The sequence below is a fragment of the Polypterus senegalus genome, chromosome 8 (assembly GCF_016835505.1).
Source record: "Polypterus senegalus isolate Bchr_013 chromosome 8, ASM1683550v1, whole genome shotgun sequence".
NCBI classification, from domain to species: domain Eukaryota; kingdom Metazoa; phylum Chordata; class Cladistia; order Polypteriformes; family Polypteridae; genus Polypterus; species Polypterus senegalus.
In genome coordinates this window covers 15,993,234-16,011,480 of record NC_053161.1, presented here as the reverse complement: position 1 = coordinate 16,011,480, position 18,247 = coordinate 15,993,234, and the positions used below count along the sequence as shown (strand labels likewise).

Here is an 18,247-nt window from a genome sequence, read left to right as displayed (position 1 = left end):
CTCCCAGTCAATGGTCATAAAAGAAAACTGAGATTTATTGTAGCAGCAATATGCACAGAGCCAAGATGAGCCCTTCATGGAATTGCAGTTATTTAGATGCTTTATTAATCCCAAAGAGAAATTCACATACTCTATCAGCAGCATACTGATAAAAAAAACAATATTAAATTAAAGAGAAAAATACAGGTATAACAGACAATAATTTTGTATAATATTAACGTTTGCTCCCCCGGGTCAAATTGAAGAGTCACATAGTGTGGGAGAGGAATGATCTCCTCAGTCTGTCAGTGGAGCAGGACAGTGACAGCAGTCTGTCACTGAAGCTGCTCCTCTGTCTGGAGATGATACTGTTCAGTGGATGCAGTGGATTCTTCATGATTGACAGGAGCCTGCTCAGCGCCCATTTAGAGTTTCCAGAAGACCAGACAGCTTGTCCTTGGACTGGGAAATGAAACTTTAACTCAAGGGGAAACCCAGTCAAAAATGAGCAGAACATGCAGTCCTGCACTGACAGAAAATTTGGAAGAAATAGCTTACTCATAAAAATCTGTGATAGAAATTTGAAGTGTTCATTAATTTATCCATTCATTTATTTTCCAAGCCTTGTTAATTTAAGTTTAGGGTTCTCAAGGTCAGAGTCTATCCCAAGAGCAACTAATACCAAATGTGATCCAAGTCCAGATGGAGCACTAGCCTTTCACGCAGCACACTGACACACACTAATGTGATGACAATTTAGAGTCATCAGTCAACTTAAATTGTTCATTTTTCTAAAGTAAGTGAAAACTGGAGTACCTAGAGATACATAGACCCAGAGAGAACATAGCAACTCAATTTGACTTATTTTGTATGAACATTTCTTTAGCAAATAATTTAATTAGGGCTGTAATTTGAACATTGGCTTTGCGGTATGCCAATCCCATAAAGATTTGTTTTATTTGAAAAAGCATTTATTCTGGCTGTGAATTGCCCGCTTAAAAATATTTTCTGTTTCTTGTGTCTTTCAGAAATTCCCATGCACACAACAGCCACTATAACCCTATCATGCAGCAGCCCACGTTGTTAGCAGGTCATGTGACGCTGCCTTCCTCTCAGCCTTTGAATGTGGGCGTGGCCCATGTGATGAGGCAGCAGCCAGCTAGCAGCACCTCTTCCAAAAAGAACAAGCAGCACCATATGTCTGCCAGGTGAGCACACCCCAGAATTGATACTCTGGTCTTATTTATCTACAGCAATGACAAGCTGTTCAGATGCAAAGTGATATTCTGTTTATGGGTTTAAGAAAATCCTCTTTAAATATGAATCTTCTGTATATGTGATCAGGATACGCTTTCCTTGTAATTTTAACCATGTGGAAATTGCTTGCATGTAATTCACACTGCTTTAATTCTTATTTAAGTGCAGATAAGAACCTGAAATGGCAGGTAATACTTGAACTTAAATGATCAGTAATTGGTATTAACTGTGAGTTGAGCAGCTACATTGATTTTGAAATACATTTTTTGTAATATTCCTTCCATGTTGATTAAGATTGTATATTCTAAAATTGAGAAAATAATTAAATAACTGCATATATTGTATAAATATATGCAGTATTTATATATTTTTAGATAGTCAGAACAGATCCCCAGTGCACCATCAGCATTAACTAATATATGGTTACAGATAATTGATGACAAAATGGATGAAAATTATGGTTTACCTATTTGCTAAGAAATTTGCATATTTCCACTTAACTCCAGACTCAATTTTCCTTTAAGAAAGCTGATACAGATCTTTCTGAGATAGAGATTTATAATAGAGAGGCATATCTCTGTGCTAGACATTTGCTCTTAAAAAGGGTATTACACACTTTGGACATGTTCTGTTTATTTAAACACAGTATTTCCTACTTATATTGGAGAGAGAGAATGTGAAACAATCTGTTTTTATCACCTAAGATTAAGAGCTCAGGGAGCAGATTATGTACTTGATTTACTGGGATCCTTTGCATACAATGAAGAACAAACTTCTGAAAACTTCAGTATTGGTAATTGGTTTATACACAAAAACCAAAGTGAAGGTCTGCAAATTTTATTGGTCATTTTGTGCCATCATTTTCTCTTTCTCATTGTCATTTCAGAAACATGTCTGCCTATGAAGTGTCCTCTTCTCAGGCAGTAAGCTCCCCACAGAGATCAAAGCGTGTAAAGGAGAACACACCACCTCGCTGTACTGTGGTTCAGAGCAGTACCTCTACTTGCACCACATCTCTGGCGTGCACCTGGGGGGAGGCCACTTCCAGCACCACACGAGAGTCCCACCAGCGGCAAACAATCGTCATACCAGACACCCCTAGTCCAGCTGTCAGCGTCATAACCATCAGCAGTGATACGGACGAGGAAGAGGAGCAGAAGCAGACCCTCACCAGGTTGGTATACAGCGTTCACTTATGATCTTCTTGCTGGCTGTAAATTTGAACATTTTTAATTTAAGAAGAGTTTTAAGGTACAACACTCAGGATTGGACACATTGTTAAGATGCACAGAAACTGTCAAGATGACACTCTAAAATGTATTTGTGTGCTTAATGCATAACAGAACTAAATTGATTATTTAAATAAAAAAGAGCACAAGGTCAGACATGCAGTGATTTCAGAGCCTGGTCAGAAATGACTTTTATAATGGAGTTTAAAGCCATGTCTACAAGGTGGAGTGGCTGTCCCATTTTTTACAACCTCCTCATCCAATTCTTTTCTGTTTACTTTGGTGTTTTGTTCTCCCACCAGTTGAGGGTTTTCTTCAACATAGATCTCAACTCTGCATTTACAGGGGGTCTAAACAAATGTGGGTCATTAATGATCATGCTTAGAAATACTTTAACATATTGTTAACAGTGAGACATACAAAAAACAGTTGTCTTTAATGGAATAGTTATTATTTTTTTATTTCTTTCTGTACTGTTCAGACTCCATGTGAAGTTTGCATATCTCCGTATGTTTGCATATGGTTTCCTGGGCTCTCTTGTTTTTTTCCATATCCGAAAGGCATGCAGATTAGGGTAACTGTAGCTCTTTGGTTGGATTGTTATCAAAAAGTTTAGATAAGTGCATGAAAACATGTACCCACCCAGGGTTGATTACCATCTTCCAGTAATTAGGATTGGCTCTATCTAACCAGATCCAGTGTTGGACTAAGCATTGTCAGAAAAGAATGTTTTATTGTTTCATAAATGACAAAAGATCTAAGACTTTATTATTATTTGCAGTTTCCAAGCTGTATGTCAGAAAATTACAAGTTATACTCTAATTATTTCATCAGACACTGTCATGTTATTCTACTTGTTTTTCAGTAGAGATGGTGGATGAGCTAGGCAGAATGAGATAACACATAAACAATAGGAGACTTAAATTATTGTTGTTTGTTGTATTTTTGCAGAAGTCCAGAACTTCATCGCTAATTGTTGTTCTGTTTTCTTTTCATTCTCAGCAAAACATCAAAGCAGAGGAAGAACGTTATTAGCTGTGTCACGGTCCATGACTCCCCAGACTCTGATTCCTCAAGTAATAATAGTCCCTATGCTGTTGAGCACCGTTTGGGCCTTACTAATGGAAATACATATGACTCAAAGGCAACACTTGATACTCACTGCAATGGCAACCCTCGCACAATTATTATACCACCTCTTAAAACGCAGTCTAGTGAAGCTTTAACAGAGTGTGACAGGCTAGTATCAGGTAAGTGTTGGCTCCCTTATTTAGATGGCTAAAGTAACATTTGCAACATTCTTGCTTGTTCACTATAGGCAGACTTTTACATTACAGTTTAAGTTTGTATTAATAATAATAATAATAATAATAATGCATTTTATTTTTAAAACTCCTGCAGAGCTTTAATGTCCTCATAGCATTTTTTTTGTACAAAAAACTCTTTTTTTAACTCTGGTAAACCACAACTACAACGTTCTGAAGAAAACTGTGATTTGTTGGGTGAAGATACTATTATGTAAGACAGGCTTTATATGTTCTACCAAAAGCGCATTAAAGTGAAAAGAAGCACACCTAAATTAATAATTTATTAGAAGAAGACTAATAATGCAAAGGTAAGTCAAACAGATAAATTGAAAAGCTAATTGAGTTTAGGGACACCATTGTAAAAATTACCTATTTGCAAAATAGATGTCCCCTCAAACTGCAAAACAGTTAAACTTCAGAAACTTACTCAGAAATAAGTATAGTATGTAACACATAGCCAAGCAAATAACCCCTAAATAACTCTCTGGTCAAATCCTTATCATTGTTCTCTCTAACTTTGTGGAAGCGCATGGATTTCTTTTTTTACCCGAAATCACCACTATGTCTTCCCCCTCAGATCTAAACATTCTTTCCTGTTGACTTTCACTCTCCAGAATCAGTAGTTTCCTGTAAAGAGTGATTCTTTTTACCTCAGGATGAGGAAGTCTATTTGAGCTTATGAGTCATCTCTAAGAGGGCCAAGGCGGCCATACTGCAGTACATTCTACACAGCACACATGCGTAACCATCTCCTACTTCTAAAACGCTGACACTGCCCACTGCAGCCGCTAGAGTATAAACCAAAGCATATTATCACAGGTCTCTGTCTAAGTGCATCACACTGTTAACGGTTCAATTCTTTTCATTTTTATTTTCGACTGTCAAGCTCGGAGAGAACCTATCGCAATTATACAAGATAAATACAGCCTAAATAGAACACTACTTAACATTCATTAAATACCCAAAACTATAGTCAACATGATTTCTTTCAATCTGTTAGAGCAAGACCCTCGACCTGCAATTACTTCCTCCTGGGTATGATGTTAATCTGCATCCAGCTCAATAAGCAGGTCCTCCAATTTCCAGGGAAAACTTGGGGGTTGGTGGCAGGTCTGGCACTCCAGCCACCGTAAAAAAACTTCAGTGTTCCAGTGTGGTGCTGAGGTGTCACTCGCTGCACTCGGGACCCAATATACGTAGGTGGTTCGTCGTGCGGTGGGTCCAGCAAGGCACTATTAGTGCATGCTTCCAGGGTGGACAAATTAACAAAGACAATAAGTTGTCCTTTTATTCTGATTAGGCCTTTGATATTATTTTTCTATTTTTCTGCATGGTAGAGGACTAGTAGCTTGGTCCTAGTAGAAAGGTTTACAGTAATCCCTCGCTATATCGCGCTTCGACTTTCGCGGCTTCACTCTATCGCGGATTTTAAATGTAAGCATATCTAAATATATATCACGTGTTTTTCGCTGGTTCGCGGATTTCTGCAGACAATGGGTCTTTTAATTTATGGTACATGCTTCCTCAGTTTGTTTGCCCAGTTGATTTCATACAAGGGACACTATTGGCAGATGGCTTAGAAGCTACCCAATCAGAGCATGTATTACATATTAACTAAAACTCCTCAATGATATAAGATATGCTTCCCGCGCGGTGCTTGATTGTTTGCTTTTCTCTCTCTCTGACATTCTCTGCTCCTGACGGAGGGGGTGTGAGCAGAGGGTCTGTTTGCACAGAGGCTGTTTGCTTAGAAGATACGGACACTCCTCTAAAAAATGCCGCTTTATCGTGGTGCTTCAGCACATTTAAAAGCCCAAAAGCACGTATTGATTTTTTGATTGTTTGCTTTTCTCTCTCTCTCGTTCTCTCTGACATTCTCTGCTCCTGACACACATTCTTTGAAGAGGAAGATATGTTTGCATTCTTTTAATTGTGGGAAAGAACTGTCATCTCTGTCTTGTCATGGAGCACAGTTTAAACTTTTGACTAAAGGGTGTTATTTCATGTCTAGAGGGCTCTAATAATGTTAACAGTGTGGGAGAGTTTATAAGGGCTTAAAATATGTAAAAATAACCATAGAAACATATGGTTTCTACTTCGCGGATTTTCATCTGTCGCGGGGGGTTCTGGAACGCAACCCCCGCGATCGAGGAGGGATTACTGTATTGTCAAAAGCAAAGCAGGGGTCATAAGCAAAATATTACATGCACAAATTATATTAAGAGTTTACTATGATCTGACTACCTGCGTTAAGTATGCCTGGACTGAATTAGCAATACAAAAACAATACAGGTACAGTATCACAATGATATAAACATCTGATTTCCAAGCAGAAAACTCTCAAATAAAAGGATGCATTTGCCAATAGCTGTGGGTAATCAAACTGGGCTGAACTGACCAGGAAACAGAACCTGTTAGTCGGTTGTATTCAATGACTGTTCATGCCAAGAGGTATAAAAGAAGTACCAGTAACAACAGATTGGTTGATCAGACAAACACAGTTCATCTTTGCTTTGCTGAATGAATAACCTAATAGAAATAAAACAAGTAATTACTTAACTTGGACCATAGGGCAGGAAAATATGGGTACCCACCGCTTTGATGCACCTGCAGTGCCAAAGTGTGGATTATCTTCAGTAAATATGTTGACATCTTCCCATCAACCTATTAGAAATGACACAAAAAAACAAAAGAAGTTCAGGCAGACAAAAAATAACAACAGAATGGTCTTGGACTATTTTTTTCTGGCAATCCATAACACTAGTTCACTCCTTTATTTAAATTAAAAAAAAAACTTTTTTAATGAAATCAAACAAAATGGTCTATTTAATGACTATTTTCCTATTTCTACCAAAAAAATTCTTTTCCTTTTTTGTAATTTTCATTTTTAAGGTATTTCCCTGAGGAGGAGCACCTCCTTCTGCTTTCCCAAAGTGCCAGTTACAACAATCGAAAGAAAAAATGTCTGCACATGTGCTAAAATGACTTTCAAGACCGTGCAGTTGATGTAAAATAAAGTTATGGGGGTGCAAAGACACAGGAAACAGGAAGTTAATGGGAAAAAAAGATAAAAATGAAACAGGAAAAGAAAAAGCCACCAGATTTGGTGCACATACTGTAACATGAGCAAGCACCCAAACCCATTCTGTTGCCCAGAAATCCTGGAGACAATCTAAAAACAGATGCATTACATCATTTTGTTTTTTTTCACTTTGAAACAGTAACTACACCCATAGGCCAAGCATTTTTCTCTTAAATGAATCAAGCGCCTAAAGTGTGTCTTTTTAGTTTACAAACACTACAAACTCCCAGATCACCTTCTCTTGTCCCAAATATTTCCATTGTCTTTTATAGTCGGTATGCATATCAAATTGATAGTGACTTTAACACATAAATGCTAATCCCTTTTTTAATTGAGGTGAAAATAAATATAACTAATGTTTACAGAGTGGAATATTGGTGATTAACTTTTATTCGAATTTCAAAATGAAAAACTAGAAATGTTGCTTTTGTAAACTACAACGCAAACACTACTGGAGATTTATTTATATTTATTACACAATGCAAATTAATTAATTAAGCTCCTAAGCTAAATTAAGGCTACAGCAATACAACTGTATTTTCATACGTGAATACAAGCGGCTGAAATGGGTTTCCTTTGCAGGGTGTCTGGGCTTTCCCTTAAAGATAGGGTGAGAAGCTCAGTCATCCAGGAGGGGCTCAGAGTAGAGCCACTGCTCCTCCGCATTGAGAGTAGTCAGGTGAGGTGGCTCGGGCATCTGATCAGGATGCCTTCCAGGATGCCTCCATAGTGAGGTATTCCGGGCACATCTTACCAGGAGGATGCCCCGGGGAAGACCCAGGACACGCTAGACAGAATATGTCTCTCAGCTGGCCTGGGAACGGCTCAGGATTTCTTCGGAATAGCTAGAAGAAGTGGCCGGGGAGAGGGAAGTCTGGGCCTCTCTGCTCAAGCTTCTGCCCCCACAACCCGATCTCGGATAAACGAAAGAGGATGGATGGATGAAAGGATATCTCCCTGCACACTAATATTTTCACATTATTTACAAAAGTATCTCCATCTACACTGAAATGACTAAAAACACAAATAAGGTTACTTATCCACCTACACCGGGCATGTGTACAGCATAGATGTCTTACCCAAAACTAAATGTCTTACCCAAAACTAAAGGAATAGTAATGTTGGCCACACAATGTCTGCAAAACTGTTACAGTCACTATTTGCCTTTTGTGTAAGTATCCAGCATTCAAACTCTGCAAGATACAATTTAAGTGCATACAGGTAAGCAACACAACAAGTTCCAATGGAAAGCAGCTCCTCTACGTCCACTATGTTGGAATATGTTTTTCTTTCATCAAGGGTAAACAATCAAGGAAATGAGATGTTGTAAAGAGCAGGATCCAATCAGGGAAGGACCACATAATAAGCCCAAACAAATCAGAGTCTGCGTTTTTGACAAACTGCACATTCGACCATCCACAACACAAAGCTGAGCTGGCGTTTTCAGAAGTATATGTCTCTAGAGAGCATTTTCAGAAGTCTCCATTTTTGGGGTTTGAAAACATCAGGGTAGTATGAATGGAAGACTAAGGCCTGTGTTTTTAAATGAAAGCGTAGCAGTATGGAGTAGTTTACCCGCAGAAATTAGTTTATAAAGGAAAATAAAAAACATTCAAAATAATGCATTCATTTAATACAAATGCTGTAGAGAATCTAAATGACTGCCTCTTAGCTGCTGATTTGTGCAAAGTACTCTTTTTCTATAACCTGTCTGTTTTTTTATACCTAGGCATTAAAGCAAAGCACACAAAGAGAAGTGAAATATTTTTCATGTCAAAAATGAAACTAGGCAGGTGACAACATTAATCTTTCTTAGTTTGTCTCTTTAATCACCTATGCATAACAATAATTGAGATAAAATCTATGTAAGTTTAAGACACTCCACAACTAGACTTAAAGAATCAGAGAATCATCCACTCACTCTTATTTAGGCCAATTGTTCTTCCCTTTTCAAATATAAATATTTGAGAGGGCTTCATATTAAAAAGGAAATTATTTTTTACCAATGCCACACCTATGTGCTTGCATGGTTCCATTTTTGGACTACTAAATACTGTACTACTAAATTACTGTCCATTAGTGTTCAGTGTTTTTAATACTAGAGATCCCATTGATAATATTTGTGGGCGTCAAAGAAAATGCATATAACACATGTTACACTTCCTATTGCTTAAAAGCTTGACATTATTTTTATTTTTTGGTATAAAAGGTACTATAAGCTGATTCTGCAGTAGATAAATGTAGGAGACAGGTGTATTTACTGACCTTCATGTTAAATTACTCACTTTTATATGCACTGTGTGTAATGACTTTGAGCCATCATAGTGAAATATGCCAGTGTTTAACTGTGGTTTGGCTGCACTGGATCACATTCACTCTGCAACTTATGCTTTTCAAGTGGCTTTTGAGCAGCAGGCAGTCTGCATAAAACAGGGGAAGGAGAAAGAATTAGCTGCTCCTCTGTATGGCACTTATCAGAATGGCCCACCTTTAAGTGCCATTTGAAGAGCACTTTTATGGTAAAGGTCAAGGAGCTTGATTCTTTGAAGTAATGCTTGAAACCACACAACAGTTATTATAGATTCAAACAAACAGAGTGGAAACAGGTCACAAAGTGGGCAAAGAGTTTTTAAAAAGGCACTGAACCAGGTATATTTAATTTGGGTGTACAAGAGTTTCATCTAAAAATGCAGCTTCACTGGAAAGTATGGCAATCTCCTAGTCAAGACTGCAAAATGAACTCACAGCAGTCATTACGTGTTTTGTAGATTCCTTCACTAATGGTGCTGTTTAAAGCTTTTGGACATTTTTAGGTCAAAGCAACTGAAACAGGGGACATTGACCTTTAACTCTGTCCCCTGATTCATTGGTGCTCTTTTCACTCTTTCTATTCACTAAAGTGAGTCAGTTATTTTCTAACCTGCTTAGTCCTGAACAGGGCTGTGGGGGTCTGCTGGAGCCTATCCCAGCTAGCATAGGGGTCAAGGCAGGAACACAATCTGGACTGGGCATTAGTCTATCACAGGGCAAACACACACTCACACACATCAGCCCCTTCCACACACTAGGGCCAATTTAGGATCGCCAATCCACCTAACCTTCATGTCTTTGGACTGTGTGAGGCAATTGCAGCATCCAGAAAAATCCCACACAGACACAGGGAGAACATGCAAACTCCACACAGTTAAGACCTGGGATGTGAACCCTGGTTTCCTTACTGCAAGGCAGCAGCGCTAATACTGCACCAAAGTGCTGTCCATACACTAAAGTATTGTGGCCTGCAGAGGGTGCACAGCTCCCCAAACCTAAGACAGACATTTGCAGGACACAAGTTCAACACGTTTTTTATATATTTTTTCATGGGAAACACTTTCCCTTTCATTTCCCACCTGCTCAGCACAGTTCACAAGCACAATAAACACAATGAAACAGCACTTTGCCTTTGTCTTCTCTGTTCTTCTCTCTCTTTCTCTCCTTCCGCCTCCACTCCCAGTAAGCTTTGCCTCCCTTCTTCCCAACTCTGGCTCCTGGAATGGAGCGAGGCAGCTTCTTCTATAGGGCACTTGGAAGTGCTCCATGTGTTCCGTAATCTCCTTCTGTCAGCACTTCTGGATGTGGCGGAGGTGCTGCAATAAAGAGCTCAGCAGTTCCTGCAGCGCCCCCCCTGGTGACAGCCACGGAACCCAACAGAACTCCAACTCCCATGTTGCCCTGTGGGAGTGTGCGGCACCGCTGTAACCCATGAATGCTGCCATCTAGCGCTCCTGGGGGTGATAATGCCCTGTGCATGTTCTGTGTCCCAGTCCTTCCATTCCATAGGCATCCTGGTCAGGTAAAGGCCCTGGCCATCCACCACAGTATATTTCATAAAAATGTTTTAACATTAGCATGTTTTAGATTAATTGTAATAAAATAATATCTTTATGAAGATGTTTTAAAATTGGGCCAACTTTGTCTTTTTCGATTACTGTAAATGAAATGGTCATAAAGTAGCCTAATATAGGTCCTGTACTGTTTATTCTTTCTGTTCCTGTCTTTAAACATTACTTCTGGTGGGATCTTTATTATGGTACACAATTATTTTAAGAGTAAATAGACATAGTGGAGACCAGCACTTCCCAATTTAGTCATATTGTATTGTTTAAGACTGGAAGAAAAATCTTTGACCTCAATGAATATCTGTGTTTCTGAGCATTTGTCACAGTGTCATGATCCCAACAGTCCTCCCATTCAGGAATGTGTAAAAATGTACCAGTGAAAATTGTAGAGAGCTATGGTCTTGATCCCATTTATTGAAGTGCAATCACAGACTATCACACTGTCTGTAGAAATGACAAAGCAAGACAAAGAGAACAAAGTACCAGGCCTTGGTGTTAGAGCAGGCAATTGTGGAGAAAGGTAGCAAAATATGCACGATCATCCAGGTAAGATGCACAAAATAGGCCTTCCATATTACGTGTATCTCAAGTGAAAACTAATAAAGAGAGGCATTATTATTGTAACATTTGATTCTTTACAACAAAAGTCATTCTTCTTCTTCTTTATTATATTTACTTCCATCATGAAGTTTAAAAATTTCTTCGAAAAATAAAAGTACACAGACACACTCATCATAAAGCTAAAACTGAGAAGCAACTGTTGCTTTTCATGACAACTACACAAGTAAGTTTATGTATAAGCTGTGCAGTCCTACCACTTAACAGTGCCAGTAGGATAATGAAATCATCTTGCAAAGTTGGCCAGCCACCTTCAAAAAGTGATAAATGCAGAAAAACATAAAATATATGAACATTAAAGTGGTGTTCTACAATATTTAAGGAATTAGCTTAGGGTTAATGTCGCTTTCAGAAACAACGGTAGATCGTCTTTTTTCAGAGTTGTGTGATTGGAGTTGATAGCAAGCGTTAACCAGGCTTTATTTTTCATAGCCTCTCTAACAAGGCGATGCTTTGCTGTGATGTTCTAGGAATAGTCTGGGTGCCATAATGAACTTTCCACTTTTTGATGATGGATCCAACAGTACTTTATGGGACATTCAAACTCTTTAAGATTTTTTTTTTTTTGTAGCCATTTCCCGACTTTTGTATTTCAATGTTATATCCAGAGATATAAAGGACTCACAAGTAGTGCCTAATTATATTTAATTATGATGGCCAAATGGCTGTCACCTTTGTGTCGTTGTGAATTATTTGTAATTTGTGTAAACCTGGAGCTTCCAAAGCACAGAGGCTTAAATACTTACATGAATACTTTTTTTTTTTCCAGTTAAAAATCTACTAAAAATGGTTTAGTTTGACTTTGGGAATTGATTGTTAAAGTATAAGAGTACACATTAAAAAACTGCATGGATAAACCATGTGTACACATCTTTTGTCATGCAGAAACCTATGGTGAACTTCAAGGGGATTGAATACTTTTGCACACCACTGTCTACTTAATTGAATCAAATCTATAAAACAGCTTTTTTGAAGTGTTTTTTTGTTTATAATGTTTACCCAGATTGTACATTTTATGACTCTTTAACATTTCTCCTGTAAAATGTCACGTTTAATTATAAGCATTTTAAAATATGTTTTGTTTTCTTCCTTTTTTCCTACAGACACAGTCAGTCACCACTCATCCATGTACAAATCCAAAAACTCCAACCCAGTTGTCTCAGCCAGCAATCACTCATCTGGTAACTCCACTGGAGTTGTATCCTACAGGCAGCAGAGGTCGGGGACTCATTCCTTTCAACAGCAGCCACTTAATCTTAGCCAGGTATGGAAGGTAGCAGCCTTGGAAGTATTATTTCAAAAGATTAAGTATTTCATGTGCAACTGCCAGACAGTTGAAATTGGCATTAGTTTTAAAGTAGTATGGCGATAAGATATTATTTTCCTTTGTTGCTTTTCTCAAGGACTCTATTGACCAGTAGACAGTGGGTGTTACTAAATTACCTATCACACTGGGCACTCCAGCCCATGCTGCAATCCACCTGTTTTCAGGTTAGCTACTATTGCAGGGTGGTGTTCAAATTTACAAACGCTTACAGACACATAAACCAAATTACTGCAAGCAAATAACAAATAGGCAATGGAAATTAAAATGAACACTAGCTATCAGTACTTTTCAAAAGGGCTTCTCCCAATGTGCTTCCAGATATTTAGGACACTCATGAAAATGGGAAGTGTGTCATACACAGAAACTGGAGAACACTTCTTTATAAAAAGGCCTACAAGAATTTGGAAGAAGCAACCTAGTTACAGAATGTAATGGAAGTAAACACCCTGGCCACTGGCTAGATAAGAAATTGTTACAACTCAACTACAATGTATACGCTAACCAGATAAATGTGATAAACTCATGTAATTTGGATATTTATTAAAAGTAGGGGCTTCGCCCCCTGCTCGCTTCACTCGCCAACCCCAACTTTGCATCTCTACCGCTCACATATGTGGATTTCACTTTCACCAAACAACAAAACTTTTAATTCTCGCAGATAAGCCAGACATTTATGTGTCTGACAATAGCATTCACACAAATGAGAAATGATTGAACCGTGAGCGTGGTTGTAAATGTTTTAGATGTGGGCAGGACTTTTCGAAATCTCTTTGCATAAAGTCTTGTCTTGCGGGGCTTGAAATGTTCTCTCGCGGGATTTCACTTTCACCAAACAACAAATCTTTTAATTCTTGCAGATACGCCTCTTCATTGGGAAGAAACACTACTTTTCCCTGATGGCAACACGAATTAGATGATCTACAAGTCTCCGACTTAAAGTTTAAATCCGAACAATATATTCGATCTCTTTTCATTGTTCTGTTATTTCACTGAGTAATAATTTGTTTGTTTGCGCTAATGCGATCTTTAGTATCATTTTTTTTGAGACTTCTTCCATTATCTCTAACCTGCTCTGCATGTGTATCGCGCCAACGTTTTTGAATTCTATATGACGTTCAAGAGAAATATTTTGTACTTGCGTTAAAGAAAGGTAATAGGGGCAAATAATAATTAGTGTTGATCAGCGGATTTTGCCAAAGCAGTATTCACAGCGAATTTGCTGAGTTTGCATTCACCTTTGTTGGTCGAATTATTTACTGATAATTCAGACAGTTTAGGAGATTTTTTTTTGTTCTTTTTTTAATACCAGCACCCCATAATGCTTTGTGAGGCCAGTGTGATGTCCTCCAGAGCTGTAACAGCCAACTTTGATGGGACTGCCCCTCTGGGTCTCTGTGGGGCGAGTTATCTGTGCTTGTAGCCAGATGTGCAGGCCGATCTTCGAGTTCCATGTTAACATAAGAGAAGGAGCCACTTGCCCTATGCATGAATAATAATTAGCCACATGGAGGGGCGAAAGTGAAAACAAACCTTGAAGGAGCTTGACGACTCCTCCCCCCAAACACAGGAGTGTCTATGAAATAATAATAATAATGAGCGATTTATTACTATTTACAAGACGATTCTTTCTTTTTGATGGAATAAAAAGTGCAAAGCATCGACACATACAGTTTAGAGAGCCTTCAGCTCAACTTCAAAAAATAGGAAAAGCCAGCATGGTTTCAATCGTGACATAGCATTTTGAATTTTCTACCTTTAAAAGACCTGCATGTTCTTTCTGACTTTTGACTACAATTTCAGCATTTCCACTTTATTTTGATAAAATATATGATTGCACGTCTCTGACCGAGGTCTTTCTTCTATGATCTTCCAGAGGTACAGTGGTTGGCACTGCTACCACACAGCTCAGGTCACCTTTTTTGCCACAATAATTTGTCCTGTATAGTTGGCAGATGTTTTCCTAGCCCTCAGGGACACTTTAAAGATGATTCCACCATTTATTCCAGTCAAATTTAGTTCAGTTATTCCTTCTCCATTGACATTAATGGAGCTCACCAAGTTTGGTGAATATCGCAAACATTTCTATGAATTTGGGGAAGTCATGGTGAAGCAAACCCAGTAATGTTTGCTCATCATTTCTAATAATCATAGAGATTGCCACACTGCAATGAAAATGATGTCAGTCGGGCACAGTTAATGTATGTTGTAGGTTAAAATGAATGCATTTATATAATGCTTCACTTTTTATTTTTAATTACTGCTTAGAGAATTATAAAAATTAAGAATCTTATATTTAATACTATACAACACAACTGATAAAAATAAAATATAATATTTCAAGTTAAAGGTAAAAGACTTTGTCATTGTGTTACTGATGTAACAGTTATGCTACCAGTCAAAAGACTGGACAAATAGAATTAGAAGAGCAATATACACCAGTACCCTTTTTATTTCTTTTAGAAATTGTTAGCCTCTCCTCAAGTTCTACTGACAATGCCATAAGGAACTAAAGCAGAAATTAACAAAAACATTGTAGTCAAGCCTTAAATTAACAGAGAACCCGGTATTCAGCTGATAATAATAGAACTAGTGGATTGCTTGTTGGCAAGTATCTGAGTATTTTTTATCCACAAAGAAGTTCGCGGACATGTGGCTAACATACTGAAAGCAAAATTATATAGCATCATTGCAATCTTTTTCAGCCTAACCTTAACCTATGATATCCCACAAGTATCAGGATCCTGAAAATGATTATAGACAAACTAATGAACTGCTGGGAAGGAAACAGAATCAAGTATGAAGAATCTTAATGTGGCAGATCCAAGGTTTTAATGTTTCTGACTACCTGCCAGATTATGTACACCACCTATTGTTTTTGACTAACTTGCAGCCTTTTCTGATGTATGACTTGATTAACATAGCCCAGAAACAAGTCAGAGTTATAGTCATGAACCTAAAAACAGACATTCTGCATATTTTGCACAGTATACAATCCAAATGTTATGTTGTGAACCTTTAGACTTGCTGTTCTAATTGTGACAATTTTTATAGAGCTTTTTTGAGTGTTGTTCCTGTTTTGTCCAGCAGATGGAGATGCTCTCTTTCAAGTTTGTTATTGTTCATTTATTCTTCTCTTCTTTCTGTGGTTTTCAGGCCCAGCAACATGTTGCAACGGACAGAAATGGAGGCCACCGCAGACAGCAGGCTTACATCACCCCAACAATAGCACAGGCACCTTACTCTTTCCCTCATAGCAGCCCATCGCACTCAGCTGTTCATCCTCATTTGGCAACTGCTCATTTGTCCGGGCAGCCACACTTGTACACCTACACTGCACCAACTGCACTGGGATCTACTGGGACTGTTGCCCACCTGGTGGCTTCACAAGGTTCAGCCCGCCATGCAGTGCAGCATACTGCCTACCCCACTGGAATCGTCCACCAGGTCCCCGTTAGCATGAGTCATCGTGTTCTTCCCTCACCTACCATACACCACAGCCAGTACCAGGCGCAATTCACCCACCAAACATACATTAGCGCCTCACCAGCTTCCACGGTCTACACTGGATACCCACTGAGTCCCACCAAGGTGAACCAGTACCCTTACCTCTAAAAACACTGGAGCAAGACTAAACGCTGCTTTTGGACAAAGTAAAGAAAGAAGAGAGAACTTTTTTTACTAAAGAAATAAATTAACATGCAAGGCATCGGAAAACTGATACTTTAAACTTGAAGATAAACAATATTCCCTCATGGCAAGAGTGATGGGAAAAGAAATTAACAATTTTCTTTTTAAAGAAAAAATAAAATTAAAGGGCCAGTGCTCATTGAGATGGTTATAACCCTTGATGGGGAATTTTACACTTTTAAAAAGGTTGCCCTAGCCTGCACCAAACGTTCTTTAAAAGGTAGCATCTTTCTTTCTTTCTTTCTTTCTTTCTTTCTTTCTTTCCTTCTTTCTTAGAGAACCTCTAAAGTAATGCCCGTTTATTTGTCAAAAGTATTGAAATTGCTCCACAGTTAAAAACAATAGTTTTTGTGGGAAGCAAAAAATGTTATGCGTGTATAAATTCTAAATAACTAAGGAATCCTGCTCTCTTCAAGAAATAGATGGATTTTCAAAAGCTTCCATATTATTACCAATATACTATATACATACAGACAAACATGTATACTATATATATATGTGTGTATATATACAGTATATATATATAAAAATATGTACACACACACATATATATATATATATAGTGTATGTGTTTGTCTGTATGTAAAGTATGCATCTGTATAAATCTGATATTAATGATTTAGAGGTGATTACTATCTAGCTCTTCTGTACCTTGTTTTGAGTTGATTCCCTTCAAGGTATAATATTTATCTGGACCCTCTTAAAATGTAGCAGTGAGCACCCTTTTTTATTTGTGAAGAACTTCTGAAATACCAATATAGTTTGATTTTTTTTTCTCTTCTCTCAATGTTATTGCACAAAGTGGTTATGATATCATAGGCATGTAAAATGTGATTGTCTTGGTTTTGTGTGTGCGCGCTCTAATTTTACCCTGTGTGTGGTCTTTAGCACATTTGTGCAGCTGAAGCTACTCATAGTCTTAGTTTTAACATTGTTTCCTTGTAGTGCCTTACAGAATTACAGACACATTTTAAAGGTTTACTTCATTTGAATGACTAAAACCAAGAGAGGCCAGTCTGGAAACAGCTGTTTAATCACTGTATTGGTACAAGCCGCTACTTTGTTTTTTTTCTTTTCAACTTCCTTTCAGGTGTAGGCTAGGCTTCAAATGCCTGTGTGATCCTGGGTGTAAATTAGGATCTGCGGATTCCTTAACTTAAGCACATTTTGTAATTTTTGAAGGTTTATCATTTTTCCATCTATTCACTTTCTGAACCGCTTTGTTCATAATAGAGTCGGAGAGTGGGTTGGGGGGTGTCACTGATATGTTATCTCATTGACATTGTTTGTAAGGTGATTACTAGCGGAAGAAGGGACACCAGTCTGTCACAAGACACACATTAAATACACACTGCCTACTTACTTGGATACCAATCCAGACCGATTTAATATCTTTTGGATGTGGGAAGAACCTTGAGTACTTGGAACACTCACATGAATGCTGGTCTGAGACACCTTAAAGCATAAGCTCACCATTAACTTAAAATTAAAAGGTCTTCCCTTATCTGATTTTTACTGGTTTTAAGGTAGAATTTTTCCTTGCTTTTTACACTGCCTATGTCATTCAAAGACAGACTGTTGCTTTGGACACACTAGTATAGCTTATTCCTCATGGGCCTCATGGGTAGGGCTTATTCCTTAAAGACTTATGGTCTGAATATATATACATATATATATATATATATATATATATATATATATATATATATATATATATATATATATATATATATATATACATACTGTATGTATGTGTATATATATATATATAATTTTTTGTTTGTTTTTTTGTGGTTTTTAATTACCTTGCAAATTGAATAAATATGTGACAAATATATAAACCACACAGACAACCAGTATATGGTGAGCATTAAGAAATGTAG

General features: G+C 37.8%; 1 protein-coding gene across 2 annotated transcripts in view; it reads left to right on the top strand.

Annotated features, from left to right (window-relative positions):
* Window positions 1-16,861, top strand: part of hipk2 (homeodomain interacting protein kinase 2) — a 372,698-nt gene extending 355,837 nt beyond the window's left edge. For both annotated transcript variants that reach the window (XM_039760826.1, XM_039760825.1), the window contains exons 11-15: window positions 1,008-1,187; window positions 2,123-2,410; window positions 3,468-3,715; window positions 12,454-12,614; window positions 15,831-16,861. In XM_039760826.1, coding sequence (XP_039616760.1) covers window positions 1,008-1,187; window positions 2,123-2,410; window positions 3,468-3,715; window positions 12,454-12,614; window positions 15,831-16,289 — 1,336 coding nt within the window. In that variant the 3' untranslated portion in view covers window positions 16,290-16,861. The remainder of the gene's footprint in view (window positions 1-1,007; window positions 1,188-2,122; window positions 2,411-3,467; window positions 3,716-12,453; window positions 12,615-15,830) is intronic.
* The last annotated feature ends 1,386 nt before the right edge of the window (window positions 16,862-18,247 follow it).